We start from the raw sequence: 20,017 nt of genomic DNA, 5'->3' as shown, positions 1-20,017 counted from the left end.
GAGGAGGCTGCCCCTGGGCTGGGAATGAGCTCCCCTCTAGAGGCACTGAGCCTCCCCTTCTGTGTGGCATCTGCTGTTGTCCTCACTGTGCCGGGCTACCCGGGACCTCTGCCACCACAGCGACTGGAGAGAGTACAGTTTGCCATCAGCGTACCTGGGTGTAAGTTCCAGTGCTGCCACCTTCTAGCTGAGCGATTCAGGGCAACTCGTCTCAACTCTTTGAATCTGTTTCTCCATCTGAAAAGTTGGAGAAAATCTTCCCTGTCTAATTTGCAGGGCGATTGTAAGAATTAAGATTTTGGTGACAGCAAACACTCACTCAGTGCACGCCCCGTGCCGGCACCGTTCTTGGCGCTTTGTTAGCTCGTGTCACCCTCACTGTGCCTCTAGTGGTACCCCACACGTGGATGAGAAAGGTGAAGCGTTGGGAAGTTGAGTGAGTTCAGTGAGGTCACACAGCTTGTCAGTGGCGGAGCTGGGATTCAGACACCAGCCGTCTGGCTTCAGAACCACACTCTGAACCTCCCGTCCATGCCGCCTCACCCGTGGGAAATGTTCTGTGCTACACCCAGCTCTGGAGGGCCTTCCAGACTCAGGCCCTCCAGAACATTCCCGCTGACGTGGGCGACGTAAGCAGTGCAGTGAGCCTCAGAAGACCAGAACCCGCCGTTGCCCCCAGAACTACCCTCAGACCCGGGGAGCCCCAGGTGCTGTGAGCAGCCTGGACCTGGGCGATCGCAACCCTGACAGCTTTCCTGCATGTGTGAGGGTGGAAGGGAAGGTGGAACGGCGGCAGGGCCCTCCTGGGACTCAGGGAGCCCCACTGCCGCTCATGGCCCTCTGGTCCTCCTGCCCCTGCAGGGATGTTCACTGCAGGGAGGAGTGTGAAGCAGGAGTCTGTGCACGTGTGTGTGTTTGTGTGTGTTTTCTCGGGGGCAGGATCACTGTGTCGGAAGTTCTGAGCCCCTGATGGATCTTGCTGGTGAAGAGCTGGTCTGTGAAAATGGAGGGAAGTGATTTGCTGCGTGCCGGGCTCGCAGAGCATCCCGTGGACTGACCTGCTCTCCCTTCTTCCCTCTGTGTTCAGGCCCAGCCTCCGATCACCCCTCGCTGACCGCTGCCCTGGGTCCAGCTGTTTTCAATGGCAAGGAGTCCCCGAAGCCCGCGCAGCTGGTGAAGAGCAGCCTGTCGGCCGTGCCTCGGCCCTCCGCGATAGGTGGCCTGCCCGTCCTGGGGGTCTTGCTGTTCTCTGGGCTGAGGTGTTGGGGGGATGCGGGGGCTACTGTGCAGGAGCCACCGAGCCTCCTGGAGTCAGAGTGGCTTGGAATGAGAGTCAGGCCAGGTCAGCAGGTGCCTCCTGAGCCCGTGGGGCTGTGTGCAGGCCCTGGTGCTGGGCGGGGGCCATGGCCCTGGCCACATGTGTATCTGCTGAGAAGCCGTGGGAGCCTGTCACGAGGCAGGTGACCTGTCTCATTGTGGGCCACGGATCAAGCAGGCTGTAGAGTTCTGGAGAAATAGGGGGCAACGTGGTGTCGTGGGAAGAACATGGGCTCCAGAATCAGATAACTACGAATCCAAAACCCAATTCTGGCTCTGGATCTTGGACAAGTCTTTTGGCTAAATGCTCCCTCATCTGGAATTCTGCTCTGAGGGCTGTATGATGAGGTGCTGTATGGAAATTCAGGGCACAGCTGGCAGCTCGCTAAGGAGCACCATTATTGCCACCTGAATCAGCATCAACACTGAGCTGGTCTCTTCAGGGAGGGCTTCTTGGAGGAGGTGACAACTGAGCTGCAAGTTACAGTTGGGGAAGCATTAATTAGAGACAATATGGGAGGAAGAGGGAAGAGGAGGTGAGGATCCAAATGAGAAGGAGGTGCGTGAAGGGGTTAAGCAGGCCTCTTGCTCCTCTTGCTACAGTAGAGCCTGTGGGTTGAGGAAGAGTCGGAGAGGCATACTCTCCTCTCCGTGCTCCCCCAGAGCCATTTAATAAGCAGGTCTTCTCTCTCCTCCCTCCTTCATGCACACAGCTAAATGGAATTTCAGCATCCAAAACCATCAAACTGGCAGAGCCCTTTTCAACTGTCTAGTCAAACACTGTTTTGCTGAGGAAGCGAGCGAGGCCCAGAGAGTCGCCGAGGCCTAGACTCCAGGCTTCCCCGCTCGCGTTACACGGCCGGTGGGGGACTTCCGTGGTGGAAGCTTGTGGACTGTCTCCCTGTTAGTTGAAGGAACAGTGTATTCCCTGAATTGAATCTGAGACTTCCAGGTCCCAACTGGCATGTCCATTCTGGAGTCTGAGGTCAAGCCTTCACTCCCCTGGCGTGAGGAACCCCAGACGGGCGCCCGCCTTTCTTCCCGTGACTGTTTCTTCTCGGCTAGGTGCTGAATTTCGGGGTGGCCACATGGCCGAGGAGCTGGGCCTCTGGGGATAGCGCTGGGAGGCCTGTGCTGTTGGTGCCTCCCTGCGCTGCTCTGAGGTCTATGCACGTCCAGCCTTCACCCCAAACAGGAGGGAGCGAGGGCCCCCCTCGGCCTGGGCCCTATGAAGCTGGCTCCAGGAAGCCAGGCTGGGGAGCCTCCTTCTGTGGTGAAGGAACTCACTTCCCTGGGAGGGTGTGGAAAATAGAGACCCCCAGTTGCCAGCACTTAAGCCGGCCGGGATCTAACCCCGAGAAGCCTGTGGAACCTCCCTCATTCTCGTCTGTTTCTGCTCAAGGACTCCTCGCTCTGCCTGCATTGGGTGGTTCAGTGGCCGCCCCACCCTGTCCCCACACCTGGCCATTCGTCCATGCTCCTGAAGAGTCCCCCAGCACCTGCAGAGGGGCTCCCTCCCTGTGACCCCCAGGTGTCAGAGTTTCTGTGCCAGGGACATTTGTGTCTGTGGGGCGGTGGAGTTCCTGAGAGCAGGGTGGTTGTCACATGATTCTCTGAGCCCTGGCATCCAGCTTTCCGGGGACCAGGCACAGAGTGGCTCGTTGGATGCTGGCTGAGGAGAGCTGCGTTGTTCACGAGCACAGCGCAAGAGGGTCCTCTGCCTTCCCTCCTGCTCTCAAGAAACTGACCTGAAACTACAAGGAGAGTTTCACTGGGGCTGAGGACCCTCGCTTGGAGGTTCTCGATGGAGAAGTGCTACCCCTGCTTGGGGGTGAGGGGAAGGTGTTAAAAAATGTGCAGGATCCTTTTTTCATTGTCCCAGACCGTGGCAGGGGGAACAGGGATGGGTCAGGACGCTAAACATCCTGCGAAGAGTGAGCTACATAATGAAGAATTGTCTCATTCAAAATGCCAAACAGGGCCCCCCCCACCGCCCCGCCCCGGCACCAGGAGACAGTGCGAGAAATAGTTGGTCCACGTTGGTACCGCAGGGGCAGCTCCCGGTGACATCATCTAGAGGCAGTTTAGGGTTAGATTCCCAAAGGGAGAAAATATCTGTGGATCTTCCCTCCTGAGTACCGAGGCCCAGTGCCCCTTTTGGGAGTTTAATGTGGTTTTTAGAGGAGGTGGCCTCTTCATCTGTGTGGGAGCTCTTCCACGGGCCCTCGAGGACAGATGTCGTCTAAACGGAACAAGGATAGCAGTAGCTGTCTCAGAGGTGGCAAGAGGGTCAAAAGAGCCCACCCGTTTGAAAGCTTTTCGTAAACATAGTATTTTGTTTTTAACTCTTTATTCATTTTATTGTAATTCACAATCAGTCTAAAGAAGAGGTGAAAATAATTTTGGATTCCTTTTAAGAGACTCTAAAGCAATAATTCTCAAACTGCAGCTCACGGGAGCATGACCAGGGGTGCTTGTGAATGATGGAGTTTGTTCCTCTCATCTGATTGTATAGGTCCAGGTGGGGCCCAGGAGTGGACAGTTTTAACAAGCCGCTGCTGGTTCTGTCCAGCTCCATCTCAGGCCAAACTTAGACAAATGTTGCTCTAAACTGCTGGTTCTCAACCCTGGTTGTGCCCTAGAATCATCAAGCGGCTTGGGGGTCATCAAGATGCCTGGGCCCCACCCAGATGCTGGGGTTCTGGTGTACTTGGGATGGGGTTACATCCAGGCAAAAGTTTCCTAGATGAGTTTAATGTGCAGTCGTGGTTGAACATGTAGCTCTAAATGCAGGGGGAGCTTTGTGTCAGATTGGTCAAAAAAAATATGGTAACCAACTCTTGATACTTTGAATAATCCGAACATAGCTTGAGTCACGCACATGCTGATATCTAGAGTGGGCGGGGTGACTCATCGACAGCGGTGGGTACCAGCCTTCAGTTCTTGATGTTTTCAGTCTGAAACGAGCTTTCAAGGCTGGGGTGGGGAGAGGAGCACAGGTGGATCAGTACTGCCCCCAAGTGGTGAAACTTGTCTACAGAAACACATATTAATACATTGGAGTCTATAGGTGATGGTGATGATGTGGGTCTCAGTGGCTACTGTCTATTGGGCCCAAACTCTGTGCCTTACCTGTATTATCTTCAGTCCTGATTAAACCGCCTCTCAGAGTAGGTTTTATTTTCCTATTTTAAAGATGAAAGAGCAAAGACTCAGAGTGAGAAAGCTCAGATTCTTGCACAACTTTGGAATGAAACATTTACGAAGATCGACAGGATATTTCCTTATGCCTAGACACTTCACTAGATGCTAAAACCCATTGTGAAACTGTGCTTTTAAAAATATAGAACAACTAATTGTACTCCAAGTCAGGGGAATGTTTTATTGAAGATCATCTCTAGTGACAGCCTAATTTATACTCTGAATGTTGTCTAGGTATCTTATCAAACTCCGGGCCCCCCAAAAAACGCCACAAAGGGTGGTCTCCAGAATCTCCATCAGCTGCAGATGGTGGCTACCCCCAGGGTGGTGGGAACAGAGCTAAGTATGGTAAGTGACAACAGTGTTGCCCAAAATCCAAGACTCAGGTCCTAGTGGTGGTGGTTTGTGTGCCTGTGTGTGTGTGTGTGTGTGTGCTCGTGCACATGCATGTGTGTGTATTGATAAGGAAGTTCTAGGCAGCCAACTTTGGGATAACAAAAAGATCTCTTCTCTGATATTAGAGCTGCTTAACAAAGCCCAGGATCCCTGTACAGTAGTGAGTTCCCTGATCCTGGAGGAATGTAAAAAAGGGCTTGCCTGTCACTCAGCAGGAATATTGAGGAGGAGGAGCCTGGGTTGTTTGGTGGGGAAGGTTGGACTGAGGGCCCTTGAAGATGCTTTTGATCTCAGGAATCTGTGATTCCAAGACTTGGGTGCTCCCGTAGGTGGGGTAAGGGTCAAGTTGTAGCAGATTTGGCGGCCGGCTGACGTCAGGTCTGCTGGAGATGGATGCCTAGTCTCATGTGTCTTCCTCACATTTGGTGTGCTCCTAGAGAGTGCAGGCATGTCCTGCGTGCCCCAGGTTGGCTTGGTGGGACCAGCTTCAGTCACCTTTCCTGTTGTGGCCTCCGGAGAACCAGTGTCCGTTCCTGATAACTTGCTGAAAATATGCAAGGCCAAGCCAGTGATATTTAAAGGCAAGTACAGCAGCGCAACAAGTGGTGGAGGGAGGGGAGCCTAAAGGGATGCACGAGAAACAGGCCGCACTGGGACGTCATCCCAGCCTGACTCCAAGGATGTCCTCCTGAGAAAACTCCGACGCCCTTTCTAGGGCTGTGAAAGAGCCAGGCAGATTCATTTACTGGGTAGCCCCTGATCAGATGCCAAGAATTAGAGAGCTTGTCACAGTTTTCCACAACAAGCCCAAGGGAAACAATTCCGTTCCGGGCTGTCCATTCACTTGTTCATTGTTCTTTCATTCGTTCGCTCACTCAGCCCCACTGAGCTCCTGCCATGGTAACAGGCCCAGTGCCCAGCACTGAGGATTAGAGACGGGTCATCAGCCCCTTGCTGGTTTATCAGACCAGGAACCCTGGTCTGGTTGTCCTGTTGTCACCCTATGGCCCTAGTATTTTTTGACTATGAAATCTGACTTTGGTTGGGCAAAGATAGCCATGGTCGCCATGTGGAAGCCTAAAATGAAACTAGATTTGGTCCATTTTGTGATGGTAGGCTAATGTAGGCCACGTGGAAGTAGATTTTTGGCTCAACTGAAGAAATCCCTTTCCCAGGAAGCAGGAGATCTTGAAGTGAGGATTTGGCAGGGCTGGTGTGATGGTGCTCACAGGGGCTGTGTGCTGGCATAGGGTGACATGCACACACGTGCGCAGCCAGGTCTTTCTTAAATAAGTTAATAGTGTATTTGGCATCATATTTGTAGGAATAGAGGAGAGAGGGTGGTGGGAAAGTGGAGAAGTATCTTACTGTTAATTAAGAAATAAGAGAGGGCACTTTTTATTAAGAAACCAAAAATGGTGAGGGTATTCAGCAAGAAGGGGCAAATTTTAATTTTGAACTGGGCCTGAGGCAGGGCCAGTAGTCCTGTTGGGCCCTACTGGCCCACTAAAGTGAAGGTCAGCCTTCAGTCGCGTGACCTGTATTCTCCGCATGGCCTTATGTGTCTGTGGTCCTCCTGAGAACACGGAGCCAGGCAGCAGGGCAGAGGTGCGCCTGCATCTGATCTGAGCCAGGAGCCTCAGAGAAGTTGGGCAGGGGCTGGCAGACCTGCATTGAACAGCCAACGATCTCCCAGAGGGACCATCCCCTTGGTTCCTCGAGTTCACTATGCTTTCTGCCACGGCCCCTCCAGGTAAGCTGTGCCCCTCTCTGTAACGTGTGTGCCTCCCTAGCACCTTCCACTGCTACCATCTGCCCAGACCCCACGTGTGCTTTGAGACCTGACCCGGTGCCTTCTCCTTGAAGCCACCTTAGTTTCCCTTTCATCTGGGCCCCGTTTGCAGCTTGTCTGTGCCTCTTGTATGGCAGATATCACATGCCTCCTTTCATTCTTCATGTTGCCTCTTATAAACTATAATGTTCGTAAGCAGTGCTACCCAAATTGTGGTCCCTGGTCCAGCAGAACCAGCATTGCCTGGGGGCTTATTAGAAATGTAGATTCTCAGGCCCCTCCCAGAATCGGAATCAGACCCCAGTCCTGAATCGGAAGCTTTGTTGGGGCCTGGCAATCTGTGATTTAGGAAGCCTTTCAGGGGACATCCTGTACCCTCAGGTTTGAGAAGCAGTTTCCTCGAGGATGTGAACTCTGTCTCAGTCACCGGATTTTCTCCCAGAGCCGAGCATGATGCCTGCATGTGGTATACAGCAGGCATTCAGTAAGTGTTTGGTGAATAAATGGAGACCTGAGTACAGGATACCACACACACATTTACCACGTCTGGTCATCTCAGCAACCCAGTGAGGATGTGTCATCTCCACCCCATTTTACAAATGTGGACACTGAGGCTTAGAGAAGCTAGGCTTCTTGCTTAGGGTCTCGTAGTTGATGAATGATGGAGAAGAGGTTTGAACCTGCCCGGTCTCTCCTGCCTCTGAGGGTGGTCCTCAGAATTAATCTTGTAGTGTTTGCTAAAGCGTCTGTCAAGTTCTCTCAGTATTTGGAGTCTCTGGTCTGTACAGTAGTTTATTTTCCTGACTCAGCTCGCCAGAGAATCATGGGAGGATGCGAGGCAGAACCCAACGTGGAGGAGTCAGGCGGCGTGGACTGGCAGGCAGTCCCAGCAGAGATCCAGAAGATGTCGCCCACACAGTCTTCTAGAGCTGGTGCCGAAGGAGCCGCCCAGGCGGTGGCTGCTCAGCTTTGGGCTCTTCTCTTGGGGCCTTAGCTTGCTCCCCTGTAAAACAGGGGATTGGACTAAATGAACGAGAAATGCCACAGCCCCTGTCAGTTGTCAGAGCAGGTGCACTGGCTCAACAGAGGCGGGAAGTCCGAGATTTCCCTGAAAGGGCTGTTGAGTAAGGCCAGGGCGGCTCACGTGCAGGCTTTAGCTCCCTCACATTCAGAGATCCACACGTGTGGGGGCCACACGTGCGGCCCAAGGCCAGTCGCCAAGTAGATGCTCTTTTGTCTTCCACAGGCCACGGGAACTTCCCTTACCTCTGTGGGAACCTGAACGACGTCGTCGTGAGCCCTCTCCTGTACACGTGCTACCAGAACTCCCAGTCCATCTCTCGAGCCTATGAACAGTACGGGGCCTCCACCATACAGCCCATCTCAGAGGAGATGCAGCTCCTGCTGACCGTCTACTATCTCGTCCAGCTGGGTGCGCCTCCCCCTCGTTTCGTGGTAGAGTAATCACTGAGGGTGGGAAATGCACGAGCCTTGGTCACCAGCTGTTGCTTCTAGCCCTTGAAGACCGCCTCTGGCTGGTGGAAAGGAAATGCAGGGAGCGTGCTCCGAGGTCCTGCAGCCATCACGACCCTGAGGGGCTGGAAAGAGCTCAAAGTGGGTCAAATCTATAGAGAGAATTCAAACAGTTTCCCTACTGTTCTAGGTGCAGAGATATAGCAGGAATAAAACAGCTGCTGCCCCCGAGGGGGTTCTGTTCCAGTCAAAGAGAAACAATAAACAAGAGGAAAGTAAGCAGGGTGAAGGTGGAGCTGTAGGTGTTTGTGTGCGCACGTGTGGGGTTGAGTTAGGGTCATCAGTAAAGGCCTCCGTGAGGAGGTGACATCTGAGGAGAGACCCGAGTGATGAGAGGGAGCCAGCCTCGTGAAGATTGGCGGGAGGCAGAGGGGCGAGGACAGGTGGGGGCCGTGTGGCGGGAGGGAGCGTGGAGTCCCAGGTCAGTAGGAGCCAGGGCGGCCACAGCAGAGTGAATAAGTGAGAGGGGGCAGGGCCTCAGGCTCTGGTCAGGAGTTTGTATTTCAGACACATTGAGAAACAACTTGTGTTGGTCAGCTCGAGCTGCCATAACAGAATACCTCAGACTGGGGGCTTAAACAGCAGAAATTTATTTTCTCGCAGTTCTGGAGGCTGGAAGTCCAAGACCAGGGTGCCAGCAGGGTTGGGTTCTGGTGAGGCCTCTCTCCTGGGCTCACAGACGGCAGCCTTCTTACTGTGTCCTCAGCTGGCCTTCCCTTGGTGCACCCATGTGGGGAGAAAGAGAGAGCGAGCTGTGGCATCTCTTCTTCCTAGAACGCCACCGGTCCTATTGGATAGGGCCCGACCCTTATGACCTCTCTTAACTTTAATTACCTCTTTAAAGGCCCTATCTCAAATATGGTCACACCAGGAGTTTTGACTTCAACATACGAATTTTGGGGGGACACACTTCAGTCCGTAGCACCACTGGAATATTTTTAGGCAGGAGACAAATATGATCTGACCTTCATTTCAAGAAGACCACATTGGCTGGGGTGCTGCAGTTGTCCCAGTGAAGGTGGGTGGTGGCTTGGGCTGCTAAAGGGAGAGGCCAGATGTATTCTGAAGGTAAGCATGGTAGGCTGTGTGAAGGAGGTGAGGGGCAGGTGGGGCCTGGGTTTTGGCCTGAGCAGCCAGGTGAGTGGTGGAGCTGAAGGGTGGTTGTAAGTTCTGTCTTAGCAATTTCAAGTTTAAGATGCCCATGAGGCAGCCAAGGGGACTGAGTCAAGGATTTGGATGGGCTGGTCTTGAGCCCCAGGGAGAGGCTGTATCTGTAGGCATGGATGTGGGAAATGTTGGCTGAGTGATGATCTGTATTAAAGCTGTGAGACTGGATGAGAACCCCTGGGAGTGGTTATGGATGAAGGAAGGTGCCCCGTTTTGAGCCCTGGGACACTCCAATGTCCAGAGACTTGGAGGAGGAGACTGAGATGGAGCAGCAATGAGGTAGGGAGGAATCCTTGAGAGTACTGCTTAGGACAGTCAGGAATCTGGGGAAATGGTGATGTGTCTCTCTTTCTCAAGATCCACATCCAATCCATCGGTCAAGCCCTACTTCGTCCTGATCCAGCGTTGCCCACCTTCCCCATCGCGTCCTCCCTTGCCCCAGGCACAGCTCTTACCCCTATTCTCCACTACAGGTCTAACCATATCCCTTCTCTGCTCAGAGCTCTCCAGTGGTTTCCCTTCATACTCGTAGTTCCCACTCATTCCAGGGCCCAAGTGACTGGCCCTGCCTCCCACTCCCTTCTGTTCGCTCTGCTCCAACCCCACTGTCCCTCCTAGGCACAACAGTCTTGGTCCCACCTGGGCATCTTGTGCTTGCTGATCCTTCCCTGAGAAATGCTCTTGCCTGGGACATTTGCATGACATACTCCCTCATGTCATTGGAGTTTCAGTTCACGTATTACCTCCTACAAGAGGCCTCATCATCCTCATATCTACGACAGCGTTCCCCGCTCCCCAGGCCCTTGTGGTTCTCTGTCCTATCCCTTTCATCTTTTCCTTCAGAGCACTACCACTCCCAGAAATTACATTCTCTGTTTATTGGTTTACTTCCAGCCCCTCTCCCCCGGTTAGGATGTAAGCTCCATGAGATCAGGAACGTTGATCTAGTTCACTTCCGTGTGTCCAACAGCACCTGCAGCATAAAGTTGACACTCAGCCAGTATGTGTTGAAGGAATGGGTAAATGTCAATACGGAAGCCAACGAAACAAAGCATTTTAGGAAGAGGGACTGGTCAACTGAGTCAGCTGGACAAGAGTTGAGTGAAGACTGACTATTGGCCATTGGGTTTGGGCATATGGAAGCAATTGGCAACCTTGATGGGTGGTGTACCAGGAGTGTGGGTTAGAGAGAATGGAGATGAGAAAACAAGCACGACGAGTGTAGACAACTCTCCCAAGGAGCTTTGCTGGGTGGTGGTCATTCTGGAAGGGGATGTGGGCTCAGGGGAGATATATTAAAGATGGGAGATAGAACAGCTAATCTAATTAAATTTTGGCACAGCCCAAGAAGGGGGTGATACTGTCCCCACTGTTTCAGATCAGGGAACTTTATCATAAAGTAGCCAAGGCTGCACAGCTGGTGCTGGGTAGAGCCGGGTGGGAACACGTCTTCTAAACTGGAGTGTGGTGTTCTTTCCTCCAGCTCACCCAAATAGAAGATCTGGACATATAAACGAGATAACACCTGTAGGAAACAGATGTTGAGAGTGTTCAGTCTCACTAGTCATCAAAGAGATGCAAATTAGCAAATCAAACAAGTAAAGTTTTTCTCAAATTATTGATGACAACCCAAGTGATGGTATCCAGTGGGGCTGAGGGTGCAGTGAAACCACTGTTATCCTGTGTCATTAATGTCGTGGTAAGCTGATACACTTAGACCATCTGGAAACAGTCTGACGGTATGTATTAGTTGGCTCTGTAAGCCCAGTTTGGAGAATTTAGGCTAAGGAAGTCATGTTCTCTATATAAAGATGTGTATTGCAGAAGTATGTATAATTTGGAAGCAATACAAAGATCAACAGTGGAGACATTGCTGAGTAAATGGTGGTGCCTCCACACGATGGGACAGCCTGTGCCCATTAATAGGACTGTTTTCAAAGCCCATAAACAACTTGGAACCGTGACTAGGGTGTGATAAGGAAAGTAGACAAGCCCTGAAATTGTGTGCCCACATCCTTACAGCTATTTAAAACCTGCATGTGAAAAAAAAAAAAGACTGAGAAATAATAAAAATAGTTGTGGTTCTGTTAGATGCTGAGATTGTGGCTGCTTTTGTATCCTTCCTATATTTCCCAGCTGTCTGTAACAAGATTTAGCAATAATAATTTAGATTGTGTTATTGTTCAATTAGCGTACACACATTTCCCCAGAATTGCCCCATTGTATTTGCATAAAGCCGCCCTGTGCAGCCTGGGGCAGGCGCTGAAGCCTCTTGCCCCCTCCTTGTTGTGCCAGCGGCAGACCAGGTGCCCCTGATGGAGGACCTGGAGCAGATCTTCTTGCGCTCGTGGCGCGAGTCGCACCTGACTGAGATCCGGCAGTACCAGCAGGCGCCGCCGCAGCCCTGCCCACCCACGCCAAGCGCCGTGGCACCCGTCACCTCGGCCCAGCTGCCCTGGCTGGCTGGCCTGGCCGCTAGCTCCTGCAACGACAGCGTGCACATCATCGAGTGCACCTACTCCTTGGCTGAGGGCCTCTCGGAGATGTTCCGACTGCTCATCGAGGGCAAGCTCGCCAAGACCAACTATGTGGTGATCATCTGCGCCTGCCGGAACGCTGCCATCGACTCCTGCATTGCCGTCACCGGTGAGGCTGGGGCACGCACCACCTGGCTGGTGGCAGAACTGCTCTATTGATTTCCCAGTCACCCTCCTTTGCTCTTGCACACTTTTTGCCTCTCATGGCCTGGGGTTTGCAACAGCAGTTGGTTACTAACTGCAGTTAGTGCTCATGCCCTGATGGTGTGATGTTAAGATTCCATTCTTCTATGAATGGAAGGTGAGCAGCTCCCACTTCTCCCCTTGGGAGATGGGGCAGCTCTGGAGTCTGCATAGACCCAGTCAGAAACCTGCCTCCCCCATGCATCTGGCTGTGGGACTATCTCCTAATGACTCTGGGCCTCAGTTTCTTCACCTATCTAGTGGAGATAAAAAACAATGACTTTGTTATGTTGTGTGGGTTAATGAGCCAATTAACTAATTAATTATAGATGCACTCTTTGAAGCCCTCCCATGTGCAGCCCTGTTCCAGGGGCTGGGGATCCGGGAGTGAAGTCCCTGCTTTCCTGCAGTGTGCAGTCTGTTGGGGGCGGCAGACACCAAACACAGCACAGAAGGTGGCAGGTGGAAGGGCAGAGGGATGGAGCATTGCAGTTATGGGGGCTGGCTTCCAAGGAGGGTGTGGAGAACCTCTCTAAAGAGGTGACCTTAGAGCAGACCTGAGAGAAACCAGGAATTAAATGATACTGACATTGGGGGTGGCTGCAGGGCTCCCCAAGACCATGTGGCAGCATGCTGTGTTTGGCGTGGTAAAGGGGCAGCAAGATGGCCAGGGCAGAGGACAGGACTGTGGGATTGTGTGGGGCCCTGAAGACCCTGTCAGAACTTTGAATTTTTCCCTATGCAAGTTGGGAAACTGTGTCGGAAGGTTTTGACCAGAGGAGGATGTGGTCTGACTTGGTTTTAAAAGGATCCCATTTGTGTGTGGAGAAAAGACTGGGGGAGAAGAGCATGACTGTGGAGGAGCCTGATGCATGCATCCGGGTGTGGCTGAGTCTTGGACTAGGCTGGTGGAGGTGGAGAGAAGTGGCCTGATTCCAGTGTATTTTGAAGTTGGTACCTTCAGGATTTGCTGATGGGTCCTGTGTGGAGTGTAGGAGGAAGCAAGGACTCAGGGACCACCCTGAGGATTTTGGCCTGTGTAGCTGGAATAACACAGTTACTGTGTATTGAGATAGGAAGAACTACGTAAGTGTTTGTTTCGTTTTGTTTTAATTTCTCAATGGTTTGTGGAGGGAAGAGGTGGCAGTGGATGGAGATCACGATGGAATCAAGAGTTCTCTCTGACCAGCTTGGCCTAGGTTTCAGGTATCTTGGTGGCCGTGATGGGGAGGAAATTGGATATAAAAATCTGAAGTTCAGGGCAGAGGTTGGGTCTAAAGATGAAGGGAGTAGTCAGCATTTATGGGGTTCAAAAGCCAAGAGGTGATGCTATGACCCATCCAGTAAGTGTAGAATGGAAGAAGAGTTCTTTCTGAGGACTAGACCCACAGGAGGAGGAGGAAACAGTAAAGGAGACCTGAGAAGGACAGAGTGAGGGAGTGGTGTTTAAGAGGCCGAGGGGAGCATGTGTTTCAAGAAGGAAGAGGTAATGAGTGGATCAGATGCTCCTGTTTGATCAAGGACATTGAGGCCTGAGAACTGGCTCCTTGACCTGTTAAGAGGATGGTCATCTGTGACACTGACAGAGCAGTCTTGCTGGGGTGGTGTGTTTGAAAGTGTCATTGGGTTGGGCTCAAGAAAGAATGAGTGAAGTAAGAAATATAGACAACTCTTTTGAGAAGTTTTGCCTTAAAAGGAATAGAGACATGAGGTAATAATTGGAGAGGGAACAGGATCAGATTTTTTTTTGTTTTAAGTTGGGAAATGGAAGAGTATGTTTGATACTGGGAATGATGCAAGAGAGGGAGATATAGACAATGCAGGAGAGAGGAGGTAATGGTTAGAGGACATGTCCACGACTAGCGGGGGGATGAGCCACAGCGGGCAGGTGGAAGTGTTGGCCCTGAACAGGCATACAGTGGTTCTGAACGTATGGGAGACAAGTCAGCGTCGTAGGAGTCTTTTCTCCAACCATGTCTGGCAGCTCGAGTACAGGTGTGGAGCAGGAGGAGGGTTTGGCCAGTGAGAGTGGGGCAAGGCTGTAAAGGATGGATGCTCGGGAGTGACCACTGATGGACATGGAGTCCCAGTCAGGGGAGGAGGGGCATGAGGACAGGAAGAGAGAGAAGCCGAGGAACTGTCCAGAAGGCTCCATGGATTTGAGAAGAGTGGGGGAGCCTTTGAGTTGGGTGTCTGAGGTGGTTGGAGAGTGGGAAGTAGAGGACAGCTCCTTGGAAGAGGTCAGATGTGTTGAGCAACTTTTATGTGCCAGGTTGGTCCTTTGTGCATATTATCTTGTCATCCTGCACAATGACCTCCTGAATTCATTCTGCCAGCAATATGAATGTCGAATTTCCAGCTTCATCTTGTTAGTTGAAAAGAACACAAGAAAATTCTTAAGTCTAGCGTTTTCTTGATTAAAGAATCATGGATACAAACAGATTTCTCAATTAGATAGGACTATTAGTCAAGGTTTTAAAACATCATTCTTAACACTTTGTATAGTACTCATGGATCTTCACGGGTCAACTTGTAGATTTCAGATAATTTTCATATCATCAGTACACTCAGACTTTTTAGCCTGTGTAAAAAAATGTGACACTGCAGGTAATGTATATTTTAAACCTGAAATTTTCATATCATTTTTTATTTACATAAAAATGCATATTGTTACTATGCAGTATCCCAGTTATCTTTTTGCATTCTTTGATCCTAAACTCAATCTGTTTTTTTTGTCTTTTTGGGATTTTTTTTGTGAGGAAGATTGTCGCTGAGCTAACATGTGTGCCACTCGTCCTCTATTTTGTATGTGGGCTGCTCCCTCAGCATAGCTAGACAAACAGTGTGTAGGTCCGCACCCAGGATCTGAACCCACAAACCCCGGACTGCCAAAGCAGAGTGCATAAACTTAACCACTATGTCACTGGGCTGGCTCCTCAATCTGTGTTTTTTATTAATTCTTTACATTGATTTGAGTAGTATATTCAGCAATAAACCTGGAACCCCAGCTATGTGTCAGGCGTTGGGCTAAACAGTTTATAAAGATTGTCTTGTTTTATCCTCAGAACAGTCCTGTGAGGTCAGTACTGCTGTTAGCTGTGTATTCTAGATGAGGAAACTGGGTCTGGAAGGGTTAAGTAACTCATCCTGGGTTACACAGCTAGTAAGTGGAGACAGAGTCAGGTTCCAAAGCTGATACTCTGGGTTACTTACTATCTTAACTATTAAACTGGGCCAGGATAGTATATGCCATTTCTCCATTTAACCACCATGAACACCTGCTCTTAGCCAGGCGTGGTGCCAGGCTTGGGGGATGGAGAGATAAAGAGATGCAGGCACAGACTCTGTCATTAAGGAGCTCATGTGCTCATTCTAAGTAGAGGGGCCTGGTGAAAGTTTTTGTTTGTTTTCCAGGAAAATACCAAGCCCGGATTCTTTCTGAGAGCCTTCTCACCCCAGCGGAGTACCAGAAAGAAGTCAGTTATGAGCTGGTTACAGGGAAGGTGGACTCCTTGGGGGCCTTTTTTAGCACCCTCTGTCCAGGTAGGCTTGTAGTGAGACAAGTGCAAATTCATAAATGGATAAGACAGAAATAAACAAAGATGCAAAGTGGGGAGTCATCTTGGGGCCCATGCCCGCATGTGACCTGCTGAGGCTGACCTCCGTGTAGATGTGCAGGGCGGCCCCTCCATTCTCTGTGTTAGCATTCACAGGCCTTTCTGGCATGGTCTCTGGCTGGCTGTCTTCCTGTGCTGGCTGTGGCTTCTCCGAGGTGGGAACTTTGTGTTTCTGTCTTTTGGGGGCACATGAGGGCCTTGTGCCTGTTCCTCTCCACCTCTCCAGCCTTGTCCACCACTGCTCCTTACCTCCCCCTCTGAACTGAAGCTTCTCGCGGGAGCAGTGTATTCTCTGTGCCTCCTTCTGTGCGTTCTACGCCGGGAGTGCCCTTCTCTGCCTGGCTAGTCACCTCAAGACTCACCCCATTTCCTCCCAGAAACCTTCGCTGGCCCTTCTTTCTCCAGGAAGGGCTCTGACCCCTTCCTTCTCTTTAGCATCTTGTTCTTCCTTCTATCCCCACACCTACTGCGTCATAGCATAATTTTCTTTAGCATCTCTGCCTTCCTTACTAGGCTGTGGACTCCTTGGCAGGACAGGCCATGTCTTCTTTATCTCCTTTACCCCAGGCCCGGGACAGTGCCTGATCCATAGTAGGTGTTCCATAGATGTTTGCTGAATTTCACTGAGATGGAAAACCCATTTATGTTATTCTCTCTATTTTTGACAGAGGGCGACATTGACATTTTGCTGGACAAATTTCATCAGGAAAATCAAGGCCATATTTCTTCCTCACTTACTGCCTCCTCTGTCACCAAGTCAGCATCCCTGGATGTCGGTGGTATACCAGCGTGCACAAGTGAGTGATGGGAGGGAGTTGGTGGCCAGGGTCTAGGCCAATAAGGCAGCCTCCTGGGGCTATGAGGAAGCAATGTTAGAGGCACATCCAAGGGTAGGGCATCTCCTTAGCATCAAAGTAGACCTAAGATCTAATAGACCTAAGATCTAATTTTAACTTTAGTCCTTAATGATAAAGATCATTTTACCCTGAAATGTACATCTGTACTCTTTTCCTGAGATGGTACATCTGTTGATTTCCAGCTTATCAATGCATCGTTGAAATATTTTCTTCATACTAAGTTCCTGAAGAGCTGTGACAGTCTCCTTCTCTTCCAGAGAACTTACAGCCTCTTCCAAAGTCCAATCTCAGTGTCAGCTTCCCCGGGGTGCTGTCCTTGTCCCCTCCAGGTAGAGGAGGTCCCTGCCTCTGTGCTCCCGGAGTGCTGTTCATCCTTTAATTATTAAATTAGGAAAGATGTGAAATGGTGCGCAGCCCAGAGTAGGCGCTTGAAAAATGTTAGTGTTCTCCATTTCCCTCGTCGCTTTGTGCCCTAGGCAGGGACCCACTGTTTGACTCCCTAGAAGAGGTCCAGGGCAGTGGCTGTCTGTTCTCTGGTGCACCTCACCTTTCAGGGGCTCTGGTTCCAGGTTACAATCTAGAGCCCCACTGCATCCGGCCCTTCCAGCTGGCCGTGGCCCAGAAGCTCCTCTCCCACGTGTGTTCGATTGCGGATTCCAGTACCCAGAATCTGGACTTAGGATCCTTTGAGAAGGTGGACTTTCTGATTTGTATTCCACCCTCAGAAGTGACCTACCAGCAGACCCTGTTCCACGTCTGGCATTCAGGTACGGGGCCTTTTGGGGACAAGCCGTGATGTCTGCGTGGAGAAGCTTTCATCCGCTTGGTCAATTCAGATCTGGATTTGAACACCAGTCTTTGTTTCTAAAGTAGATAGGGCAAGTGTCATTACTCCCATATTATAGATCATGAAACTGATGCTCAGAGATAGCAGTTTATATGCTCTGTTAAGGGTAGAACCATGATTTGTGTTGTCACTCTGTCTCACTCAGGTCGACGATCTATGTGTTGATATTCTGCTTCAATTTAATGTATTTTCCCTGTGCTTTCAAGGGGATTAAATATGAAATACACAGAGAGTCAATGTCTTAACTCAAAGGAGTCAGTCTAGAGTCATATAACCTAAGGCCCAGTGGCATTCAAGCTAGGAGGTCATTTTGCTGGCAGGTGGGACCTTTCCATTCCCTTCAGTCACACTAGGCCTGGGGTCAGCTGCTTCGTGAAGCCGGCTTTGCTGTGCCCTCTGGGTGGGCTGCTGTGCACATACTGAGCCTGGGGCAGTGTGTCTGGGCCCAGCTCCTGCACAGACAGGTGCACAATAGTCATTTGCGTTGGAGCCTGCCTCCTTGACTCACTGTGTCTCATGCATCCCTGTGGTGTCTGGGCCTGGCACAGTGCCTGCCTTAGAGGAGATGCTCATCAGGTGTCTGTTGGGTGAATGAAAAACTCATGATGATGTTGGAGTTACTGATGTGTTTTTACTGTGTTGCAGGGGTTTTACTGGAGCTTGGCTTGGAAAAGGAGCACGTGACCAAGCAGAGGGTTGAGCAGTATGTTTTGAAGCTAGATGCAGAGGCACAGACAAAATTTAAGTCCTTTCTGCAAAACTCCTTTCAGAATCCACACACACTCTTCGTCCTAATCCACGACCATGCCCACTGGGATCTTGTCAGGTTAGAGTGACTTTGGCATATGGCAGGGGTGACATTTTCCTTCTTGAATTAATATATATGGATGATTCTTGGGACTGTGGGCCGAAGTCTTAAAAAGATGAATGCTGTTGGGGGCTTGGCATCTGTAAGCACATGCTGTGGATGTATTTCAGAACCTTAGAGCTGGAAGTGACCTCAGGAGTCATCTAGTGCAGCCTCTGAAAGTTACCATCGCAGAAACTAGAGAAGGGAAGCGTCTTGCTCAACGTTGCAGGGCTGCGGTGGGGGTAGGGGTGGGGGTGGGGGTGGGAGAGTATTAGTGGCAGAGCCAGCCTAGAACTAAAGACCCCTAAATTGAAGCCTGATGTGCTTTTTCTGTATCCCACTCAACAGCAAGGCACCACCCTGGTGCTGGGAAGCAATCCTGACAGGGGTAGCTTGGCCCAGGCGCCTTCCTGATGGAGGCCCCATCGGCTTCGGTACCCTGGGTCACAGCTGGTTCTGCCCTTCTTCAGGGGTGATTTTACTTACTCAATTCAAATGAACGTAAATCTAGATGAGTTTCAGATGGTGTCAAGCTTGGAGTCTAGCAGGATTCCTGGTTGTTTCCCAGGATCGGTCATCTCCGTGAGACTGGCTTGGGGTCGTGCGTTGAGACACTGCCACTGACATGGATGAGGAGGGGAGGAAGATCCTGGGTCAGATCTCAGAGGAAGGCTTTGATTTAGCACAGATTCAGAAGCTTAGGGCCGGCCAGAGCCTTAGAGATCGCCTAGGTAAAGGGTTTACAGTCTGAGGTCCATGTATGGGCTTGGGGGAATTTGAACATCCTGAATTATATAAAAAGCAATATTGTGAATCTTCATTTTGGCAGTAGGTTTCTCAGAATGGCTACCTGCCACCCAAAAGGTGGAGTGATGATTTTTTCCTATTCCTATAGATTTATGGAAGAGAATTCTTGAGGCCGTTGTCCCACAGAGAAAGGCTGAGCTGTGCTTGTCTCTTAGGCCCCTTGTCCAAAATACTTGCCATTCCCAGCCCTATACTTTTAAGTTTAGTATAGAACTTACCATTCTGTATCCTCTTTGGATCATTTCAAGGTCAGTAGAACGTTAGGGAAAAGAATTTAAGGAGACAGGTACACAATCAGATTGGGCCAAAAGAGAAAGGTGATTGCCTGGACACTCCTGGGTGAGAACCACTGTCTCCAGGAGTCGGTGGATTGTGTACCTTGCAAGCAGTCCTCTGTAAATGCTGTTCCCCTGGCCACGTTTTTAATAAGTAAGGAGTATCAGAAGAGTCTGGCAGGTTCCTGAAGTGCAATCATTTTTTTTTCCTAGTCATGGGCAGAACCACAAGCTTCAATTATTGGCAGAGTTGGGGGGCTACTTATACATTTATTCAACTGCTGGATCTTTGTTAAATTACAGAACAGTGTTAGTCATTCCACTTACTGTTTCTTCTCCCTCTTTCCCTCCCTCAGTAGTGCTGTTCATAATCTCTATTCCCAAAGTGACCCATCTGTGGGATTGGTGGATAGATTGCTCAATTGCAGGGAGGTGAAGGAGGCCCCCAACATCGTCACCCTGCACGTGACTTCCTTCCCTTACGCGCTGCAGACACAACATACCCTCATCAGCCCTTACAACGAGATCCACTGGCCTGCTTCCTACAGTAACGTGAGTGCCCCTGGGCTCCTGGGCCTGGCCCAGCAAGGACCCGGGAGTTGGGAGAAGTTTCTTCTAGTAAAAATCTTGCCTGACGA

The 20,017-nt window shown here is 50.7% G+C and overlaps 1 protein-coding gene across 31 annotated transcripts in view; it reads left to right on the top strand.

Annotated features, from left to right (window-relative positions):
• The window catches only part of GREB1 (growth regulating estrogen receptor binding 1), a 141,888-nt gene that overhangs the window by 85,161 nt on the left and 36,710 nt on the right, over positions 1-20,017 (top strand). For 20 of the 31 annotated variants that reach the window (XR_011426592.1, XR_011426593.1, XR_011426594.1 and 17 more), the window contains 10 exons: positions 1,088-1,216; positions 4,753-4,866; positions 5,352-5,495; positions 7,953-8,138; positions 11,702-12,052; positions 15,541-15,669; positions 16,412-16,540; positions 17,170-17,367; positions 18,093-18,273; positions 19,736-19,931. Coding sequence is in view for 27 of the 31 variants with exons in the window: in XM_070236668.1 (XP_070092769.1) it covers positions 1,088-1,216; positions 4,753-4,866; positions 5,352-5,495; positions 7,953-8,138; positions 11,702-12,052; positions 15,541-15,669; positions 16,412-16,540; positions 17,170-17,367; positions 18,093-18,273; positions 19,736-19,931 (1,757 nt within the window). In the remaining 4 variants the exon portion in view is untranslated. Of the gene's footprint in view, positions 1-1,087; positions 1,217-4,752; positions 4,867-5,351; positions 5,496-7,952; positions 8,309-11,701; positions 12,053-15,540; positions 15,670-16,411; positions 16,541-17,169; positions 17,368-18,092; positions 18,274-18,425; positions 18,511-19,735; positions 19,932-20,017 lie in introns of those variants that run through there. The other 11 variants (XM_070236671.1, XM_070236670.1, XM_023619517.2 and 8 more) reach the window with 4 other exon arrangements.

This window comes from Equus caballus, chromosome 15, assembly GCF_041296265.1.
Source record: "Equus caballus isolate H_3958 breed thoroughbred chromosome 15, TB-T2T, whole genome shotgun sequence".
Classification (NCBI taxonomy): domain Eukaryota; kingdom Metazoa; phylum Chordata; class Mammalia; order Perissodactyla; family Equidae; genus Equus; species Equus caballus.
Note: the sequence above shows the minus strand (reverse complement) of the source record. Positions and strands in the feature narration are given on the sequence as shown.